The sequence below is a fragment of the Gossypium arboreum genome, chromosome 3, assembly GCF_025698485.1.
Source record: "Gossypium arboreum isolate Shixiya-1 chromosome 3, ASM2569848v2, whole genome shotgun sequence".
NCBI classification, from domain to species: domain Eukaryota; kingdom Viridiplantae; phylum Streptophyta; class Magnoliopsida; order Malvales; family Malvaceae; genus Gossypium; species Gossypium arboreum.
Window position 1 is genome coordinate 138,887,885 of NC_069072.1, and position 21,792 is coordinate 138,909,676.

Sequence of the window (21,792 nt, forward strand, 5' to 3'; positions counted from 1 at the left end):
AAAGAAAATAAAATACAATCCGATTCTCTTATCATACTTTTATTCCAGTTAAAATATGTACATCAATCATTGTTGAACAAAAGGGACTCGACATGTAAAAGGAAAGATATAATAAATTGTAATGAAATAAGAAAATCATACACCAAACATTCCTTAAACGACAAATAATTGAACATTGAACGACGGGCAAATTGCCAGACACCAAAAAAACAACAACACGCAATAAGGAGAAGTCTAGAAACCCCGTGGGACCCACCAGTACTAAACTCACCGTTACGTGTCATGATCTAAATGTATTAGTGAAACGTGTACGATAACAACTGGTCGTTGATGCTTCCCCGAAACATGATTAACGACAGCTCGTCTCGTTGTAACTCGCAGAAGAGTTTCCCGAGGAAGGTAACACCTAGGTTCTTGTGTACCCACGGAAATGCAACGCGTCGTTTGATGATTGGTTGTTGTTGATTCCCACAGTTGTCACACCGAATCTTCACATGGCTGCTAAAACAATAAATAAATTAACAAATTTAAAATTTAATCTACAAAAATTACGTACCAAATCTATAACTTTTCCAATATTAAAGAAAAATATAATAGGGTAAATTGCAACTAAGGTCACTAAATCATTAGTAAAATTACTTTTTAGTTACTCAACTTTAAAAAATAATAAAATATTTACTAAATTATTTGAAAATTTTTAGTGGGTTACTAAAATCGTTGTATGTCATTCTCTATTCGCACTACATGTACCAACGAAAGTTTTTCTTCCTCTTCTCTTCTATGGTTCAAATTTTTTTTCATGAAACAGCTTTAGATGTCACAATTTGCAAACTAAAATCCAAATAATTTCTTTCTTCGATATTCGACACTAGTCATCAAATCAGTTAGGATCTGAGGTATGTTCTTCTACTTGTCTCCACCATATTGATAATTGAATTGTGGGTTAGAGCTTAATAGCCAAACTTAAAAAAATAAAAAAAATAACAATTTAGTGACTTAAAAACTTTCAAATAATTTAGTGACTTAAACGAAAAATTTTAAATAGTTTAGTAACAAAAACATAAAATCACTAATAATTTAGTAACCTTAAGTTTAATTTACTTAAAAACTTAATTTCAGTATAGTTCAATGATAAAAAATAAACATATTAATAATTTAATGATGTAACTTAAATTAAAATAAATCCCAATAAAATTCACATATAATCAAATTTAATTGAGTAGATATTTACTAGGGTTAGATATAGGGTTTAGGGTGGATTGAAGTTGACGAATAAAAAAATCAACAATTAATTTTCCATAATAAAATATTCATGTTTGGTAGACTTCCCTTTTTTTAATCATAAAAACCCATCACATTACCTCATAAACCTTTCAAAAAAAAGTTCATTTGTTCACATTTTCATTTTCTCACGCCTCTGTTTGTTTCCTAGGAAAACAAAGTGAAGAAAGAAAACATTCTAAACCCATTTGAAGGTACAATTTTCAGCCTTGAATTTATAGTTTTTTCATTACTTTGGGGTATCATAATTTTGTCTCAGATCTTTAAATTTTGTTCCTTTTTTTTATATATTTTTATGGAAAATTGAGACTTTTTGAAGATTAGAAACTAGAGATTGTAGTTTCATGGTTGCTAACTAGTTATGCTACTTAGGGATTAAATAAATTTTGATCCACTCAATTAATAATTTTGAAAAAAAAAGGGTTCAATTTTATGTTAAATAAAAATTCCCCCTCTGCTACAAATCAATAAAAAAAAAAAGAAGAGACCTTTATTAAAGATTTCATTTTTTTCCCTTTAGATTTTTCAAAGATTATACCTTTAATTGTGTGTTTCATATGCAATTTGATCTTTAATTAAGCACCAATTTTATAGATTTTGTTTGAAACCCTTTCTGTTTTTTTCAGGTGAAAAATCCCATCTTTTTTAGGCCAAATCCGAAACCGGGGTCTGGTCCGGTCTGGTCTAAACCGGTTCGTGGTTCACAAGGGAAACCAGGGAATGCTGAAAGATGAGGTTCAAAGTTGAGCACCATTTGTTTGAGATTAATGAAGATATTGCTTCATTTGAACTGCCCTTATTATTATCTATACCTAATGAAAGTCAACATTTAACTTTGTATAGTCAACTGTGTTTCAATGGTATTTTGACTAGAAATTTAAGGGAACATGTTATGTCAAAGCATGATGTTTGTGAAGATGGTTGAACTTTTCGCGGTTTTCGGGTCGGTTTTCGGTTAGTCGGTAACCTAGGTGAGATATATAATACTAGTTAAGGTATAGACTGGTGTTGTTTTGGACTATATTCGGAATGGAACCGAAAGGGGTTGTGTTGATGGGAAGGTATGAAATAGGGAGGTTATTAGGGCAAGGAACCTTTGCTAAGGTTCACCGTGCTAGGAATCTCGAAACTGGTATGAATGTGGCTATTAAGATAGTTGACAAAGAGAAGGTATTGAAAGTTGGGATGATTGATCAGATTAAACGAGAAATCTCGGTTATGAGATTGGTTAGACACCCGAATGTCATCGAGCTTTACGAGGTGATGGCTACTAAGACGAAGATTTATTTCGTTATGGAATATGCTAAAGGTGGTGAATTGTTCAATAAGGTTGTGAAAGGGAAATTGAAAGAGGATGCTGCAAGAAAGTACTTTCAACAGTTAATCAGTGCTGTTGATTTTTGTCATAGCCGAGGCGTGTGTCATCGAGATCTTAAACCGGAAAACTTGTTGTTGGACGAGAATGGTAACCTTAAGGTTACAGATTTTGGGTTGAGTGCTCTTGCTGAATCGAAACAGCAAGATGGGCTGCTCCACACAACGTGCGGGACACCTGCTTATGTTGCACCTGAAGTGATCAACAGACGAGGCTACGATGGGTGCAAAGCTGATATCTGGTCTTGTGGGGTAATCTTATATGTTTTACTGGCTGGTTATCTACCGTTCCAGGATTCGAATCTGATGGAGATGTATCGTAAGATCGGGAAAGGTGAGTTCAACTTCCCGAACTGGTTTGCTCCCGATGTACGCAGGTTGATATCGAAAATCTTGGATCCGAATCCAAAAACAAGGATCTCCATGGAAAAAATAATGGAGAATCCATGGTTCCGTAAGGGGCTAGACCCGAAACCTGAACTTGTCGATCCTGAAGTCAAAGAACCGGCTATTGGACTCCAAACTGGAACTCCTTGCAACTTGAATGCTTTTGATATAATCTCTTTGTCTGCAGGCTTCGATTTATCCGGTTTATTCAGGGAACAAGAACAAAAGAAAGAGGTCAGATTCACGTCCAACAAAACAGCTTCGACTATCCTTTCAAAACTAGAAGATGTAGCTAAGCGTTTACGGCTGAAAATAAAGAAGAAAGGAGGAGGGTTGATGAAAATGGAAGGGTGTAAAGAAGGACGGAAAGGTGTATTGGGGATCGATGCCGAAATCTTCGAAATCACACCGTTTTTCCATCTGGTTGAGGTAAAGAAGAGCAATGGGGATACATTGGAGTATCAAAAGGTAATGAAACAAGATATAAGACCGGCTTTGAGTGACATCGTTTGGGCTTGGCAAGGTGAGCCGCTGCCGCAACAACTGCCGCCACCACCGCCTACGGAGGAGCAGCATCAAGAGTCGCAACCATTTCATGTAGTTTCAACTCAGAGTTCATGATGATCATCACCATGTCAAGTCACTTTAAACTATCTTCTTCCTTAATAAGCTATATATACATATGCATGTATGCATGGTTCGTGTAATAAAACTAGACTTGTGAGTTGTGTTTGGATTGGTTCTTGTTAGGTTTGTACAAGTACTAAAATTAAATCAGATCTTTGGTTTGAGTTTGAATTGAGTTAATTTTAGATCTGTTTTCAATTTAGTTCATTTCGAGATTGAATCATTATGAGTTTAGATTATTTGGATTTGATATTCAATTTCTTGTGTTGAGACATTACAAGGTCAATATCATTTCGAGTTTAAGTCGTTTCAAAAGATTAAGGTAATTTTAAATTCAGATCATTTCGAGTTTGAATTAGTTGGAGCTTGAAATAGATAAGCTTGAACTAATTGTTGCACACTACACATTTTGAGTTATGTCTTTCCAATGAGTACCACAACACATTAAATATATATATGATACTAGTTCGAGTTTGAATAGAGTTTCAAGTGAATTAAATCTAAACATGGAATAATATGGCAAGGCATAAAAATAAGGTTTTCAAAATTGGACTATTGGTTAAATCAGTTAGGTCACTGTCCACTTGTTTGTCAATCCAATCAATGCATCCGGTTCGATTAAATAGATCATTAATAATATTTGAAAAAAAAAGTTCAACTAACTTTTTACTCGGTTCAACTAATTCATAATGATTCTCAACTCAATCAATCTAATAGCTTTCTTCAAATTGACACCCCGATCGAACTGGTTCAACACGGTTCAAATATCATTACATGAAAATACACAAATTTGTTAGCGAGGGGATGACAAAATCTTAAATTTATGGATAATTCATAATAAATGATTCAAACCATATTTCATATCAAAACATATAATAAAGACGAATTAATAATTTTTTTTAAAAAATTTAAAAAAAAAAGTAAAATACCAATAAATAAAAACGAACTCTTTTTATGGTTATGGTGACCTTTAACCACAACGAAGGTAAAAAAAAATCACAAATGACCGTAGTGATAGTGAGTTGGAACAAAAATTACAATTCACCGCAATACCAATGGATAAAAAGCCATTATTCTAAACCGGTGGCACAGTTGAAATCGATTTCTAAGCACAAAATACATGTCGATATGACTAATATTTAACCCCGTTACAAGGTTGGAACATAGCATAGAAGGAAAAATTTCAAAATCATAGAAATTTGATTACTGGAAAATATTATAACTTTATATAAAATATATTCCTTATACAAAAACATAAATCGATGACATAATTTTTCAAAATACACTCTATATACCAAAATATAATTGGATATCATATGTATACCAAAAGCAATATCCAATAACATATTACACTTGAATAGCGATCTTCGTAAATCCCCTAGTTGCCTAAAATTTTAAGAACGGTACTTGAAAATTAAAATTCGATCAATATATTAGAAGTTTACAGAGTTACGTATTTCATCTCAGTCGTGTGACAACCCCTAACAAAATAAGACATAATTATACATTTTAATAGAACTATATTTTACCTCAAAAATAAGTAAATCAAATTTAATAAATACATACATGTTATAAGAAAATTTAATAAATCAATAAAAATCAGTTTAGTATGGTTTTCAACCAAATAATATGTATTTGGACTGAAAATATTTAAAATAAATTAAAAATTAAAATTTCGAAATTTCGAAATTTTAAATTTCATGATTGTTTGGCTTACTTGAAGCCATTCAAACTCAAAATTTACTTGGTATTTCAATAGCCAAAAAACACGAATTTAAAGAACAAATGTAATACTAAAACTTAAAAACTTGTTTCATCCAAATCAATAACCAAAAACTTAAATTTCGAAAACCAAAATATAAAAAATCGTCACAATCTGCTCAGATTTTTTTTAGTTAACGGTTTTGACTAGCTTACTTTGGGGTCTCATATCTTTTAACACATGACTCATATGATCGAGATAGAAATACCAAATGAAAGTAAAAACTTCATACTATGAAAAACATCTAAATTTCAAAACAAAAGAATACCAAAATATGATTTCTAGTGTGTCAAAATTGACTACTCGAAATTATCAAAACCCCATACGACAAAAACTTCAAATTACTATTTTTGGTCCACCGTATTATCAATGACAAAAACCCTGACATTATGTAAGGCTTGTATCTCGTCATCATCCAGATTATAAGGGCTTGATGAATTGGTGTATGGATTAAAATATCTATATTAGCACAAGCGTCATCAAGACCACATAATTCATCTCATGAATATAAAAAATACACCTATCTAGAAATATGTATATATAAAATAAAAGAAAACTCACTTTTGATCCTTAAACTTGACATTTCTTGATACAAACCTTCCATTACTCACCAAATCCCATATCCCTTTTTATCCTTCTTTTGTCCCACTCAAACAACATCAACAAGGGACATATTTAGATAAAATATACAAGTGAAGATCTTAACCTCAAAAAATGGGGGTTTAACATCACCCCCCAAGCAGCACCAAATTTATAAAGCTATAACCAAATGAAGAATCAATTGAGCAAGAATGATTGTGTCAATGGTGATGGCAGTCCAAAATGGATGGGATTGTCAAATGTTTTGTATTATTGAATGAGGGCATATAGGGTCTTCAAAAGATTAAAATTTAACATTAAATATAATGAGAACCAAATCAATATAAAATATAGGTTAAAATCCGAAATAATTCAAATTAAAATCTATGCATGATAATAGCACATGACAAAGCTAGAGATTTAGATACAACAATTACGCATGGTGAGACTTAAACCTGAATATTAAAAGACTCAGAACCTTAACTGTTGCCAACAACATTAAAGACTCGTTCACAACTTAAGATCTTTTGACTTTTAATTTCATGCATTAAGTTTGATGTTTTGATAATCTTAAATATATGGAATATTGTAAAAATAAAGTAGCTTTTAGGCATGTTCATAAATTTTGGGTAAACTTTAAAATAATTAATTAATTTAATATCTAAAATGATTATTCCATAAATTTATCATTTGGGTTATAATATTTATATTTATAATTTCTTTTAATTTTAAATTATGATTTTTAATAAAAAAATAAGAGGAATCTCTGAAGAAAACATGAAAATGAGCAGTGCAAAGCCATTGTTCATAAACTTTTTGTTCTTTTTCTTTTAAATACTAAACTCCAAACAACTTTAATTAATGGAGTTTTGACTTCAAATATGCAATGATTATAAAATTTGGACATTTTACTAAAAAAATTTACTTCACTTGTATAATAAATTTAGAATTGATGGTTCTTATTATATTTGCTATTTTTGATACAATATTTAGAACTACTTATAGCCTATCAATCCTTAAATAGGAGTATGATGCACTTCAACGCACTCAAACCCATACTCTCCTGCATTGGTAACAATACATATATCAATCGAATTAAGACTCAATCGACTAAATTTTAAAGATTGAGAGTCAAAATCATCTAATGAAAAAAAACTAAAACTAAAATGAAAAAAATAAGTAAACATTAGGACTAATTTTAGTATTATTCCTAACAATAATAATAAGGGTAAAAAAACCTAATAAAAATGTTGCAATTCCATATGACCCATGCCATAGTAAGAAATGGTCTATCAAATATCATTTATCTTTAAAAAGTATCTTTAAGAACTCCAATCATTGCATGCTTTGATTTGACATACAATGCATTGTATTCATCTTAATCTTATAAACACATTTTATTAGCTCCAAGCAACGTTTTGATGATCAATACAATAGATTAGTATCCATTGACGAGTAGAAATTATCTCAAAGATTCAAGTAAATCTGATAATCAATGTTGGAAATCAGAGAAGAAAGTTGTTTGAATTTTGACTCGTAGATTTGTGACGTTTAAATCTGTTTCATGAAAAAAAAATCGAACTATAGAAGAGAAGGGAAGAAGAGTTTTCAATTGATGCAGGTAGTGTAAATAGAAAAAGACATACAACAATGATTTTAACAGTCCAGTGACTTAGATGAAAACTTTCAAATAGTTCAATGATCATTTCGTATCTTTTTAAAGTTGCATAACCAAAACTTAAACTTACTAATAATTTAATGACCTTGGGTATAGTTCACCTTATGATTTATACTCTTTTTGGTACCATACTTAGAACTACTCATAACCTTACCGACAACCCTTAAACAAAAGGATAAACACACTTTAGTGTATTTAAACTCCATCTCGACTCACGTCCCGTTAAATTGATAATAATATTGATGCAAATCTATTACACCATTTTTAACATTTAAACATCATGCAAGTATTCCAATTAAGTTGTAGCCTATTGAGCCTTGTCCTTGAACTATGACATTTTATTAAAATGGTCAAAATATGTTATCCATCCCTATATTTTGATAAAATTTAAATTTTAATCTTTACTTTAAAACTCAAAAATGAGATTCTCCTTTTTCAATTTAAAAAAAAAATTGAAAGACTAAATTTTAACCATATTTATTTTCACTTACAATCGAATCCGAATAACATAAAATCGAACCAAAAAAAATTATAAAGATATCCTACTTAAGCTTGAGGCATCTCATCATCGTCCCCCTGAGTAGTAGTAGAATTATTGAAATTTACATTAGTTCTTTGATTCACCAAATTGTTTTCGGCCAATCCCAAATATTCAAAACAATATAAGTCCCGATGCCTCCAATTAGACCATATGCAATGGAATATGTCAATGGCATCAAAATCATTGTCACAAATGCAGGGATGGCCTGCCTCATGTCCTCCCACTTCACCTCCACCGCCGATCTCATCATCAACACCCCAACCAGTATCAACGGCGGCCCGACGGCCCATGCCGGGATCGATGCCAACAACGGTGTAAAGAAGAATGCCAAAAGGAAATACCCCGCAACCGTTAAGGCAGTTAGGCCAGTTCGTCCCCCTTCTCGAATCCCTGTTGAAGATTCGATGAATGTGGTCACCGGTGATGTCCCGAGGAGCGATCCCACTATGATGGACGCCGCGTCTGACATGAAAGCAAAGTACTGGCCCTCGAAATCGCCGGTTTCGTCAACGAAACCGGCGAATCGAGCCATGGAGTATAATGTAGCCGTGGTATCTAATATGTCCACATATAGAAACGTTACCAATGCTTCCCAAAAGTATCCTTTATTCATACCCTTGAAATTCAATGCCCCCGCCGTGGTTTTTATACCGTGAACGTCGACGATGTTTCTGAAATACCGATATGCCGAGTTTCCGGCATCGGTGTCCGGGAAAGCCGTGACGGAAGTGTTCCGAAACCACGAAACAACGGTGACGAAAAAGATACCATATATCATTGCACCTTTGATGTTTTTCACTAAACAAACGGCAATGATACAAAAACCAACAACCCCAAGCCAAAACGTAGGGCTTTCCATACGGTGGTTCATACAAAATACGTCACTCGACACGGTTCCGCCATCGACAAAGCTTAAACTACTGTTCGCCGCAGTAACAACCGGAGCTAAACCTTTCCTTGAAGATCTAGGACAAGCTGCTAGTGTAACCAACGTTGAAGGGCTAAAACCAACGAGACCAATGCCTTGGTTACTTTGTAAACCGATGAAAGCGAGGAACAATCCGATACCGGCCGACGAAGAGATTCGTACCGGTTTCGGAACAAGTTTAGCAAGCTTTGCTCGTAAACCAATGGCGGAAACGATGAAAAAAAGTAACCCTTCAATGAATATAGCTGTTAAAGCACTTTGGTAAGGTAAATTACCAGTACCATGATACCCCACAACGGTATAAGCAAAATAAGCATTAGTGCCCATCCCTGGAGCTAAAGCTAAAGGAAGGTTAGCGAATATACCCATGATTAAACACCCAATAAAAGACGATATTATTGTGGCTACAATCAAGTCCTTACGGGTCCTTTCGAGGCAAGCTGCATAGCCTGGGTCAAGTGGTGGAAACTTGCAGGTTTCGCTCGGGTTGTGACAGTCGGTGAGGCCGCATGAACCGCCTGAATCCGTTAATATGCTGGCGTTTACGGCTAAGATATAGGCCATGGTAAGGAAAGTGGCGGTGCCGGCTCTTAACTCGGTGGTGAAACTGGTGTTTCTTTCGGTTATTTTGAATCTTTTGCCTACTTTGGTGTTGGCTATGAAAGAATTTAAACGGGTTGGGATTGAATGGATTGTGGATCCTGGTGGAGTATCCATTGAAACCCAGGATCCGAAATCTTTTGCTAAGATTTAGCTTGAAGTAAGTGTGATTTGGTGAAGGTGAAATGAAAGGGAAAATGTACGAAAACGTGAGCTATGGATTTGGTTTCGGACAAGGAAGAGATTTATGGGGGGTTTTGGGTTTGTTTAGGAATCGATTGAAAGGTGTCAATTAATCAACATGTTGAAAAACAGATCAGTGAAAAACAGATCAGTAAATTCGATTATGTTTGGTTCAATTGGTTTCATCATTTAATTTATTGTTTTTATTTAATCGATTTAATTAATTTTTCATTTAATTTAATTAATTTTATTAATTTCGAATCAATCAATTTAATATCTATTTTCCAAACTCGTAATTCAACCATCTGATTTGATTCAAATAACCTTAACTTTAATCACCATGATAGCAGATTAAGTCGGATAAAAATGAGAATTCAAATTAGAATTTTAAAATATATATTTTAAATTATCTTAAATATATGCTCAACAGATAAAAATTAATCTCAACTTTGATATGATTTGAAAACTTATATTATTCCTTTTAAAATTTTTAATTAAGTTTTCATAAAGTTTTGAAACTTTTATTAAACTCTTTAAATTTTAAAAGTTTTAATTAATTCCACTAGATTTTTAAAAATCTCATTAAACCTCTAAAATATTTTAAAATTTTAATTAGAGTCTCAAAATTTTAAAATTTTTAATAGGCCTCTAAAATGTAATGGCACATTTTACCATCGGTTGAGAAAAATTGAGAAATCGAAAATTAAACTGAACCAAAGTGACAAGTAAAAAAATCACGGTTACTTGAATCGAATCATGTTTTATTTTTATTTAATTTATAATTAGTTTAATTTTTACAATGACTTAAATTTTATATAAAAATAATTTTTAAAGAAATACTATATAAGAATTATTGATTATTTTCTATTTATTTGAGAAATTAATTTTTATAAATATTTATAAAAAATTTAAAATTTTATCAAATAATATTTAAAAGTTATAAAACTTATTAAAATGGATAAAAAATTTTTGAACAATTTCATTACATAGCCCTCCTAGATCTATAAATAGGAGAATAATACGTTTCAACATACTTGAATCCACATTCTCTTACATTAATAACAATACTATATCAATCGAGTTACGACTCAATTCACTTTTAACGAGAATCAAATCAAATTATTTTAGAATTTAATTAAAAAAAACGCAATGATAAGGAAATAGGGAAGTATGAGAAAAAGGAGGCAGAAGCTTTGAATCATAGCATAAAAAGTGGGCCAAAGGCTGTCTTATTATGTTTAAATATTTTTATATTATTATAATTTAAGAATTAGATGCACAAATGATTGTGTATATTAATATTATAATATTTTATGATTTTATATTTGTTTGAATTAATTAATTATTTGAAAAGAATATATTTTTGTTAATTTAACCTTATTTTTATTTAAATTTGAAGTTCAACTTTTTTTTAAAAAATCATCTTTAAGTATTAACTTTTAAAAGAATCGAATTATTTTTAAATAGAAATACTAAGTAAAAGATAAAATTTAAAACACAGAAACTCGTAAGAAAGCCCAAGTGTACTTCATATCTTTTTTTTTATGAACTTTTATAATTTTTAAATATTTTATAATTTTTAAATTATTTATTGACATGACATATAAGACAAATAATGTCACGTCAAGATGAAGACACGTGGACTACCACGTAGATTATCAAGTCAATATTATTAAAAAAATTAATGTTTTAGTCAACTTTTCCATTAAAAAAAAAGTAATTTAACTCTTTTTGAAAGGTTGAGGGCCAAATTTAGTTAAAAAAACAGAATAAGGATCAAATTAAGAAAAAATATAAATATTAAAGGCTAAATTTATCATTTTGCCAAGGAATTTGCCTTAAATTAATTTTTGATTCCAAATTTCTCGAGATATTAACCAAATATAAAGAATTTTTTTATCCCAGATTCATCGTTATATTTTTACAAAGAATTTGCCTTGAATTATTATTTTTTAAAATATAGTTCACTGTTACACGTGACAGATTATTATTGTGACAAATCGTAATTTATAAGTTATGCCACATAGAATATAGAATTTGTTTCTTTTTCTTTTCTTTTCTATTTTTTAACATCATATTGCTATACTGTGTGTATATATATAAAAATTAGATTTGGATATAAATTTTGTTATTTTGTTTAAGGTAAACAACACTCAAAATCTTTAAATTATTAGTAAGTTTACACTTTGGGCACTTGATTTCAAAAAGTTACAAAATAATCACTAGACTATTAAAATCATTGGCCTTCTCTGTTCTCACAACTTGCACCGATCAAAAGCTCTTCTTCCCTTTCTCTTTTACAATTCAGTTTTCTTTTTCATGAAACAACTTTGAACGTCATGAATCTACGAACCAAAATCCAAACAATTTTCTTCTTTGATCTCTAACACTAACTGATAGATCACTTAGATCTATGTTCCTTTACTTATTTGTGAGTATTGACTGATTTATTGTATCGGTCGTTAAATTATTGCTTGAAGCTTACTAGTTGGACTTAAAAGAAAAAAAGAAAAAGAAAAACCTTAATAAAAACTTCCGAATAGATAAACAACTATTTTGTAACTTTTTAAAGTTGAATGACCAAAACATCTAATAGTTTAGTGATTTCGGTGTAATTCACATTTTGTATATTTATGGTGTGTTAATTTTTCTATATTGCATTTTAATTTTTTAGTTAAATTATGGTTTTAGTTTTTTTATATCTTAAAATTTAAGATTTAATTTTTTTATTTTTATAATGTTATTAATTAAACAAACTTAATAACACCATTAATTGTTGTCATTAAAGTGATCTTATCTATGTGACTAGATAGAGATAAGGAAAATTTAAAATATGCTTCAAGTCTCTATACTGTTCGTGCATTTTAATTTTAATCCATCTACATATATTTCTAGGAGTTTGGTCCTTCTATTTTTCATATTTAAGAATTTAGGTTCAATTGTTGAAATCATTAAAATTATTCTATCAAGTTTGACGATGCAATGAACTAAATTTAACATAAGAATTTTTACCAGGTTCACAATTGGACTTTAATTGTTAAATCTAAAAATAGAATTATTAAATTCCAAAAAAATATAAATAGAGCAACTAAATTTCAAATGTACGGAAAATACAAAAAAAAAAGCTTGTATCAATTTTAACCTAAAAGTTCTTTTTATATTAAAAATATTATGACATATTTGATTGTTAACATTGTAAAGGATGATTTGTGGATCATATTTGGATAGAACCTCATGGCATCAAGGCATTTTGCACAGTTTATTTCAAGGTGGATTAGATAAAGATAATATTTAGTGGGTTGATTTAGTAATTATTTTTAAAAATATTTATTATGGTCGATTGAGTCTTTAACTCGATTAGTATCGGTATTGTTGTTAGTGTAGAAAGATGCGGGTTTAAACACGCTGAAGTGTATTATTCTCCTATTCAAATGTTGGAAGGAACTATAGGTAGTTTTAGGCATTATATCAAAAAGAGCAGATATGATAAAAATTTATAACGAGATTAATGTTCAAAAAAAATTTATAATAAGATATCCTCCGTATCCTTTCATTTTCTTTTACTTAAACAAAATTATCAAAAATAATGTTATTTTTTTAAAAATCACTTTATTTATTTCATTTAAACCCAAAATTCCTCTTGCGAAAATGTTGATATAATTCTCAAATAAAATTTTAAAATAAATAAAGAAATAAATAAAAATATTTCATTTCTTCATCTGATAAAAAGAATCTCCTACGGCCAGTTATGAACCCTACATACTGGCCAAAAATTAAGTAATAATATAAAAACCCGGTTTTTAAAAAATTTAGCTTTGCTCCCATTTCCCGGGGAAAAAAAGACGCGGCGACTGGTACGGCGGCGCTGACAGCCTTCATTTCCGGTTGGGTTCTTTCAGAGTTACCCCATCAAATCCGTCCATCAAAGTTCACTTTCAGAATTATAGACCAGATCGGAAAGTCTGGGTTTCAATTTTTCATTCCAGATTTCATCACTTGACCCGGCGGTGAGTTCCCGGCGACCAGCTTCAACCACCACGAGCTCCTCCGTCAACTGGTTAATATCAATAGCAATAACCAAATTATTCCCCTGGTGTTCTAGCCGTATCCCACTTTCTCTCGTACTTATAACCTCCACATTCTCCATTTTTGCCACCTCTTCTTTAATTCTCTCTATAATCCTCCACTGCTTCTCCGCCGATACAAAACGTTCCCGTTGAACGGAAAATTCAGTATCATTAAATAAACCGGAAAGATCAAAACCGGTCGAAAAAGAAATTAAATCAAAAGCATTGAATCGAACATTGCTTTGAGTTTCTTCTTTTAAATCAAAATCAACCGGCTGAACTTTAACTTCTTTATACCCGTTTTTAAACCATGGGTCATTGATGATTTCATCAATGGTGATTCTTGTTTCTGGGTTTGTATCTAAAAGGCGGGAAATCAATCGCCGGAGCTCCGGTGATGTCCATTTCGGGAATTTATATTCACCTCTGTAAATGTTACGATACATTACCGTCATATTTGCATCATTAAAAGGAAGATAACCAGCATGAAGAACGTACAAAACGATGCCGCATGACCAAATATCAGCTTTAGCACCGTCGTATCCTTTTTTAGATAAAATCTCCGGCGCTACGTAAGCTGGGGTACCGCAAAACGTATGGAGGAGACCGTCTTGTCTGACTTGTTCCGTCATGGCGCTGAGTCCGAAATCGGTCACTTTTAAATTCCAATTCTCGTCGAGTAAGAGGTTTTCCGGTTTCAAATCACGGTGGAAAACGCCTCTAGAGTGGCAAAATCCGACGGCGGAGATTAATTGTTGGAAATACCGGCGGCAGAGTTCTTCACTGAACCGGCCTTTATTTATCCTTGTTAAAAACTCGCCACCTTTAGCGTATTCCATTACGAAATAAACCTTGCTCTTCGTTGCTAAAACTTCGACGAGTTTCACGATGTTGGGATGGTTCAGCCGGCGCATGATAGCAATCTCTCTTTTAACTTGCGCCATCATCTTACCATGGAGGACTTTCTTTTTACTCACCGCCTTGATCGCCACCGTCTCCCCCGTCTGCATGTTACGCGCTTGGTAAACCTTAGCGAACGCGCCGTACCCCAACAATTTCCCAACCTCGTACTTCCCTAACAACGCCATCTCCGATGAAATCTCCGACAAGTCATTGCTAGTGCTAGAACGGTCTCCGGTCTCCGCCATTGTTGTCTGAACCCTGAAAAACTGTTGAGTACTGAGTTCACAAAACCGAGTTTAAAACTTTTAAACTCAGTACTCAAGGTTTTTTTTTTCTTTTTTTTTTTTTTCTGGTGGGGAAGAGATTTACTTGTGTTTTTAAGGGGCCCGGTTAAGGGCATATTTGTCTTATTCTATCAGGTGAACACGTGGAATTTTGTAGAATTTTAATTTATTTTTATATTGAATAAACTGTTGGTATTCGTATAAGTGAGCTGTAGACAAATGGTAGCCATCCACGTGGCATAGTTGATTTCGTTGCAAAACATAGTTAGTAGTTTTGTTTTGTTACGTTTAACGGTTAACTATAACGAAAAAGAAAATTCGTATTATAATTTATTTTTTAAACTAATTTGTTAATAAAATTAGTTTTAAAATTATTTTCTTTCCAGATATTCCCAGAAAAGAATTGTAAAAATTTCAAATATTTTCTTTTTTTTTATTTTGAGAAATATTTAAATTTGGCACCTTTGATTTCAACTGAATTTTAGTTTCATTACAATACAACTGTATTAGTTTTTTTAGTTTTAAATTTGTAATGAAATTATATTTTCCTTTCTTGTATTAAATAATTAAAACATCAATAATTAACAATTTATATAGCAGTACATATGTGCTTCATGCTGACATGTCACTACTTATTTTATATGTCACATCAATAAATAAATTTATAAAATTATTAAAATAATAATAAAATAACTCAAATTTTAAAAAATTATAAATTTTAAATAAATTTAAATTAAAAAATAATGACCAAATTAACAAAAGATATAAACATTAAGGGTGAAATTTATCATCATACCTAATTTTTATATTAATATTTATACTAATTTATATTTTAATATTTACATGGGAATGGAAAATAAACAATTTTAAATTTTGTTAAAAATAATAATGAATAAGTGGACCTGACTTTGATAAATTCCAAATTCTGTTCAAAATCTGTGTACGAATCTGCAAATGCTGATTAGGATTGGTGGACTACGATACGATTGGATAACCATTTAAATTTGATAATTTTAAAGGATTAATATACAATTTTGTACTTAAATTTGTTTTCAATGTTCAATTTGGTACTTAAGCTTTTTTTTCTCAATTTGGTATCTTGACCAAAAAGCATCATGTGGTTTAATGAATATTTTATTGATGGGTGCATCAAATATTTTCTATATGCATGATAAGAGAGAAGTTCGGGAAGTCGTTTGCCAAAAACTGATGGACCCCTTAACGTATTCAGTACTAAGCTTAGGGTGATTGTGCTTGGTTTTACTCTTGGGTTTTGTCTACTCAACTTCATCTAGAGCCTCGAGGAAAGGAGAGAGGGTATTCACGAAGTGGTAGCGTCTTCACTTACCAAGGAAATTCACAATTTGATATTGCTCAGATTTAAACCCATGCCATAACATTTATCGATAAGATAAGTAAAACCTGAAGGCAAAGCGAAACACATATTAATACTAGATGAATACAACATGAACTAATTCTTGTATAGATATTCATTTTAACAAAATGCGAGACGCATTTCATAATTTGTGATATGTAGAAGTTATCACAGATATTAATTATGTAAATTCATTTTCAAGAAAAATCTATGAAGCAATATTAATAAGCTTCCACATCCTTCTCCATCGTTGAATGCAAGAAAAATCTTAAGTTAAACCTACACTTAGAAGACTGGTAATTGTTGAGATGCTGACATCAAACTATATATATATATAGTTATATATATATATATAGTTTAAGATAAGATTTTTAACTAGAATATTTGTGAATGGGTTTCAATATCTTTGGCTGAATGTAGAAGCAAATTAATCAATAAGAGAAGGAAGTTGAAGAAGTTGATTGTTTGAAGAGTAAGCAACTTAAAATGCTGCTAAGTTTTCAATTTTCTATTATTAATTTAATCCCATATTATTAATCAAAAAATTATTTCGATTAAATCGTAATTCAATTGACATCATTATTAACGCAACAATTAAAAGAATGGACAAATCCTCAAAATTTAACCCTCGGAATTAAAAGAATGAAACTCGTGGAGAAGCAAATTTATTTGAAATATTGATGGCTTAATGAAATACTCTAGTAAAACTAAAGTTACCAGAGTAAATAGTGTAAATCCTAAAGGGATAATATTGTATAGAGTTTAAATATCTTAGAACTCTCAATTGTAGATAAACTCTAATCTTGATCGTCAATGTAACTCAATCAGTATATGTGATTCTAGGAGAGTTACTTTCAATTGTAAATAGATAAAACTCGAGAATAAAATCAAATACATACACCTCGAGTTGAAAACCAGATGAGTACTACCTGAGCTCATTTTCTTTAACAAAATGTGAATCATTTTTGTAGAGATATTTATTTTAAAAAAGAAAAAGCAACATTAAATAAACTTCCACATACTTCTCCATAGTTGAATGCAAGAAATATCTAAAGTTAAACCTTCCACATACTTGTTGAGATGCTGACATCAATATATATATTAAGATAAGATTCGGCTAAATTAGCTTTATATGCTATTTATTTTTAATTACGTGTATAAGTCGATTTTTTAAAAAAATTTAAAGAAATATGTCGTTTTTTGAGAGAGAAAGGGAAATGGGGCAACGGTCAAATCTAATGACTTTTTGAATTTTAGTCGTGCAACGGTAAAAAAATTTTAAAAAGGGGAACAACAATAACAATTTTTTACCTATAAATACCCCTAAATTTATTTTTTTCACTCACATCCCATTTTTTCAAATCTCTCAACGTAGGGAATGAGGAATGAATTAGGAGATGCTTTTGCTCATATTAGAGAAAATTCTTGTAACAACCCGTTTTTTCAATAGTTTCAGGACCACAATTCAGATATATCAGTCTGTACATATTAATTATTTAATATTTACAATGCCATAAGTGTCGTATTAAAATTTAGTTGAGAAATTTCATTGTTTAGATAGTTAGTTAATAAAAAGGACTAAAATTTAAAAGATGAAAAAAAGTGCAAGTAAATACGAAGAAGTTACCCAATTTCAATAAACGGTACACCATGCGATTGGATCATCAATTTTAAAAAATTCATAATTGAATGACCTATAGTGTAATTTACCCTTAAAAAAACAATGATGTATTTATTACCATCTTAAACCATTGAAAAGCCCAATGGATCAACTATCTTTATGCCATGCCCAAATCTCCCTATGCCTTACTAGATACAAACAAATTGCATGTTAGCAATAGCTTCTGGTCTTCCACACATGGATTTGTAATTCTCTCTTTTTTTTCTCTTTAAATTTATGACTAAATCGATACAGTATGTAAAAACTAAAACCTATTGTCACATCACAACGGAAATAGAAAAAAAATCTTATTAATTGAATCATAAAATTTAAAAAATTCATACCATAATTGAATGATTTATAGTGTAATTTACCCTTAAAAAATTTAATGGTGTATTTAAAAAAATGAAAAGCAATAAATGTGCAACAAAACCAAGAGCTACGAGCAATGGTGTGTTTTTTTTCTTTGCCTAGATCTATATTCGATTTCAAAAAAAATTTAAACTCGAGTCCAGCCCATCTTGGCCCGACCAAATGGTTCATTTCACTATTCAAAAAATAAAATATGTATTTAAATTTAATTATAAAAATAAATAAACATTACTGTAAAATTATTTTGGTGATAAATTTAGCACTCAACGTTTACATTTTTTGTTCATTTGGGCCTTATTCTTTTTTTGAGCTAAATTTGGCCTTAAATATGTTAAAAAGAGTCAAATTCGACCATCAAGCTTTCAAAAAAGAATCAAATTATTATTTTTTATGAAAATACCAAGTTAAACATTGATTTTTTTTTAAACATGGCAGCATGTATGACAATCCACATGTATTTCATGATTTTCTTTAAAAATTTTATGAAATTTTTATTTTTAAATATTTATAATTTTTAAAATATTTATTGACGTGATGTATAATACAAATAATGACATGTTATCATAAAATACACGTGGCATTAAAAAAATAATGTTTTAGATTACTTTTTATTGGAAAGTTAACGATCAAATTAAGAGTTAAATTTACCATTCCACCTATTATTTTTTATAATTTTATTATTTTTAGACAGTAAAGCAAGACGAATCAAATTAGCTCAAAGTTCAAAGATATAAAACTCATATCCGAATCAAAACCAACGATATTACCCAAATCACCCAACCTTATGAATGCCTCTACGATACCCACTTTTTATTGGATCTTTTTGTCTAATTTCAGGCCAAACCTTAGCATACTTCCATTATTTTGGTTAATTATAAATTGAGCTTTTCAATGGCCAATGACCTCATCTTTAAGAGCTTCCTCCACCTACATCAATTTCCTTTGGATAAATAAAATACTCATTATACCTCACTTTGTATGTTTGGTAGATGAGAGAGTGTGGACAAATGATATATACATATTATATATACATATTCTCCTCCAATCATAATGGTGGTTGAGGACCATGCCATAAAAAGCAGCTCAAATGGCATTATCACCATACCTTTAGCAGTGCATCAATTTCCACATATAAAATGCTCCAAACCCTTATCATAGAAGCCTAGAATCTTTTCAATATGAAATATAATTGTCATTAGAAAATGAAACTCCAACAAACCCAAACCCAAAACTTCCATCCAACATTCACCCAACTTAGCAATCTAAAGCTTAACTATGCTAGTGGCCGCCATTGATGAATGCTTCTTGTATGAATATTTCAATTCCATCCATATGAATATTTCAATGCATGTATGAAAAAGATAGTTTCCAAGGATGTTGTATGAAACATTCAATAAAGAATCAAGGATTATTTGATGCGATACTTTTAAAGAAAGAACTCATATTCGAACTCTGAAAATGATATTATTAAGAGAAGTAATCACGGATCATAAAAAATTAATCTTCATAAACAATAAAAAAAAATTAAGAACACATTGATCTTACCAAAATAGTATCGATTTGGTCTTTATCAATATGTATTAATTCAACACTCACACTTTCACACTTAAATCCGAGTAAAAGTGTAATATCAACAATCCCATTAGATTTAAGTAGTGTAAATGCCCATACTTTTGTCCTTTTTTTTCTTTCGTCTTCTACTTGAAATTTACTATTTATATTTTTATTTAAATATTTAAATAATTTTATTAATTTAATATATAATATCTTAAATATTTTAATATTTTTAATTATTTATTAAGTTTTCAAATATATTATAAATTTTTCTACATATAAAAATTATTTTAATATTTTTAATAATCATTTTCTCTCTCGTTATAATTCATTTTACTATTATCACTATGATTAAATCAAAACATATATTCCACCATTAATTTTAATCTTACGATTATAAATATCATTATTTTTAATTTTACGAGATCAATATCCGAAACACCCATCAAGTTATTATTGCCTCAAAGCATTAAATTATGACATAGAAACATTATCCCATAAGGAAAAACTCTATTATAGGAAGTCATGGGCACATCATGTAGCAGTCACTTTCAAGCTTTTGATTATGTTCATAGATAAGAATATCTTCATTTATTTATTATTTTATGTTAATCAAATTTGAGAATGAATGTCATGTATGTATATTTTTCCTATTAAATTTGACTTGAATATGATGATTTGTTTCCATCAATTTAAATTTATATCCGATTTAACTTGATTTGGTTATAAAAAATTAATAATTTAAATTTAATGTGATTCGAACTTAAAATTAATTCAATTTGAAATAATTTAAATAAGTAATTCAAATTATTTGAATATATAATAACTCAAACTAGAATTAATCCAAAATTGAAATTAAATTGAATTGAATTGAAGATTTTAAAACTCGAATCTATGTTATTGAGATTAACCTAATCCAAAAATTATGGTAAGATTCAAGTATTAAGATTCAAGTTTCACCAATTATGGTAAAATTAGTATCATAGAGACTTTTATATTAGGAGTTAGATTGTGTTTTTTTTTTACTCAAAAAATAGGCAAATTAATCCTATACGTACGAGCATACGAGTCCTCCTCTCAAAACTTCCATCAATGTCTATTATTAAAAATTAGTCCATGTACATTAGTATGAGGTATACGTAGCATATACCACGTATAACAATCTGGTTATTTCGTCAATCACGTCAGATTTTAATAGTAAAAATAGATGAAATTTTTAATCAAAAGAATATCAATTTGCCCTTTGATCTAATTTGCATGCGTCAGTTTACCTGTTTTTTTAATAAATGGAATATAATGTAATCTAACTCCTAATACATGAGTCTCCATAATACAATTACCCACCAATCATCACGAGAAAAGATCATATGAAATATGGATATTATCACTTTCCAATAATTTAATGCCACTTTAGTAATTTCATCCTGAATTTCAGGATTTTCATTCGGATTTGATTTTTTTAGAATGAAAATACTAATGTGACATTAAACTATTAAAAAATATAAAATACGTGACGTCACTATTTCATATAATTCTTTCTCGATCCATCATCGCATTTAAAAAGTAATTTTTTTAATCTTTATCACCAATAGTAATAATCTCATTTTGACATTAATAAATAATAATTAATTAATGCG

At 30.1% G+C, this 21,792-nt stretch overlaps 3 protein-coding genes across 4 annotated transcripts; 1 reads left to right on the forward strand and 2 right to left on the reverse strand.

Annotated features, from left to right (window-relative positions):
• The first annotated feature begins 1,234 nt into the window (after nucleotides 1-1,234).
• On the forward strand, nucleotides 1,235-3,849 carry LOC108476042 (CBL-interacting protein kinase 2-like). 2 transcript variants are annotated; one of them, XM_017778106.2, is made up of 2 exons: nucleotides 1,235-1,475; nucleotides 1,908-3,849. In XM_017778106.2, the coding sequence occupies exon 2, from the start codon at nucleotides 2,311-2,313 to the stop codon at nucleotides 3,661-3,663; it is 1,353 nt and encodes a 450-aa protein (XP_017633595.1). In that variant the 5' UTR covers nucleotides 1,235-1,475; nucleotides 1,908-2,310; the 3' UTR covers nucleotides 3,664-3,849. The 2 variants fall into 2 exon arrangements, with proteins under 2 accessions (XP_017633595.1, XP_052882071.1); XM_053026111.1 differs by having other exon boundaries at nucleotides 1,468-1,520.
• A 4,231-nt stretch (nucleotides 3,850-8,080) lies between these two features.
• LOC108475764 (adenine/guanine permease AZG1-like) lies at nucleotides 8,081-10,066 on the reverse strand. The gene has a single exon (XM_017777752.2). The coding sequence runs from the start codon at nucleotides 9,872-9,874 to the stop codon at nucleotides 8,309-8,311; it is 1,566 nt and encodes a 521-aa protein (XP_017633241.1). The 5' UTR covers nucleotides 9,875-10,066; the 3' UTR covers nucleotides 8,081-8,308.
• A 3,463-nt stretch (nucleotides 10,067-13,529) lies between these two features.
• On the reverse strand, nucleotides 13,530-15,256 carry LOC108475505 (CBL-interacting serine/threonine-protein kinase 14-like). The gene has a single exon (XM_017777478.2). The coding sequence runs from the start codon at nucleotides 15,153-15,155 to the stop codon at nucleotides 13,863-13,865; it is 1,293 nt and encodes a 430-aa protein (XP_017632967.1). The 5' UTR covers nucleotides 15,156-15,256; the 3' UTR covers nucleotides 13,530-13,862.
• Between the last annotated feature and the right edge of the window lie 6,536 nt (nucleotides 15,257-21,792).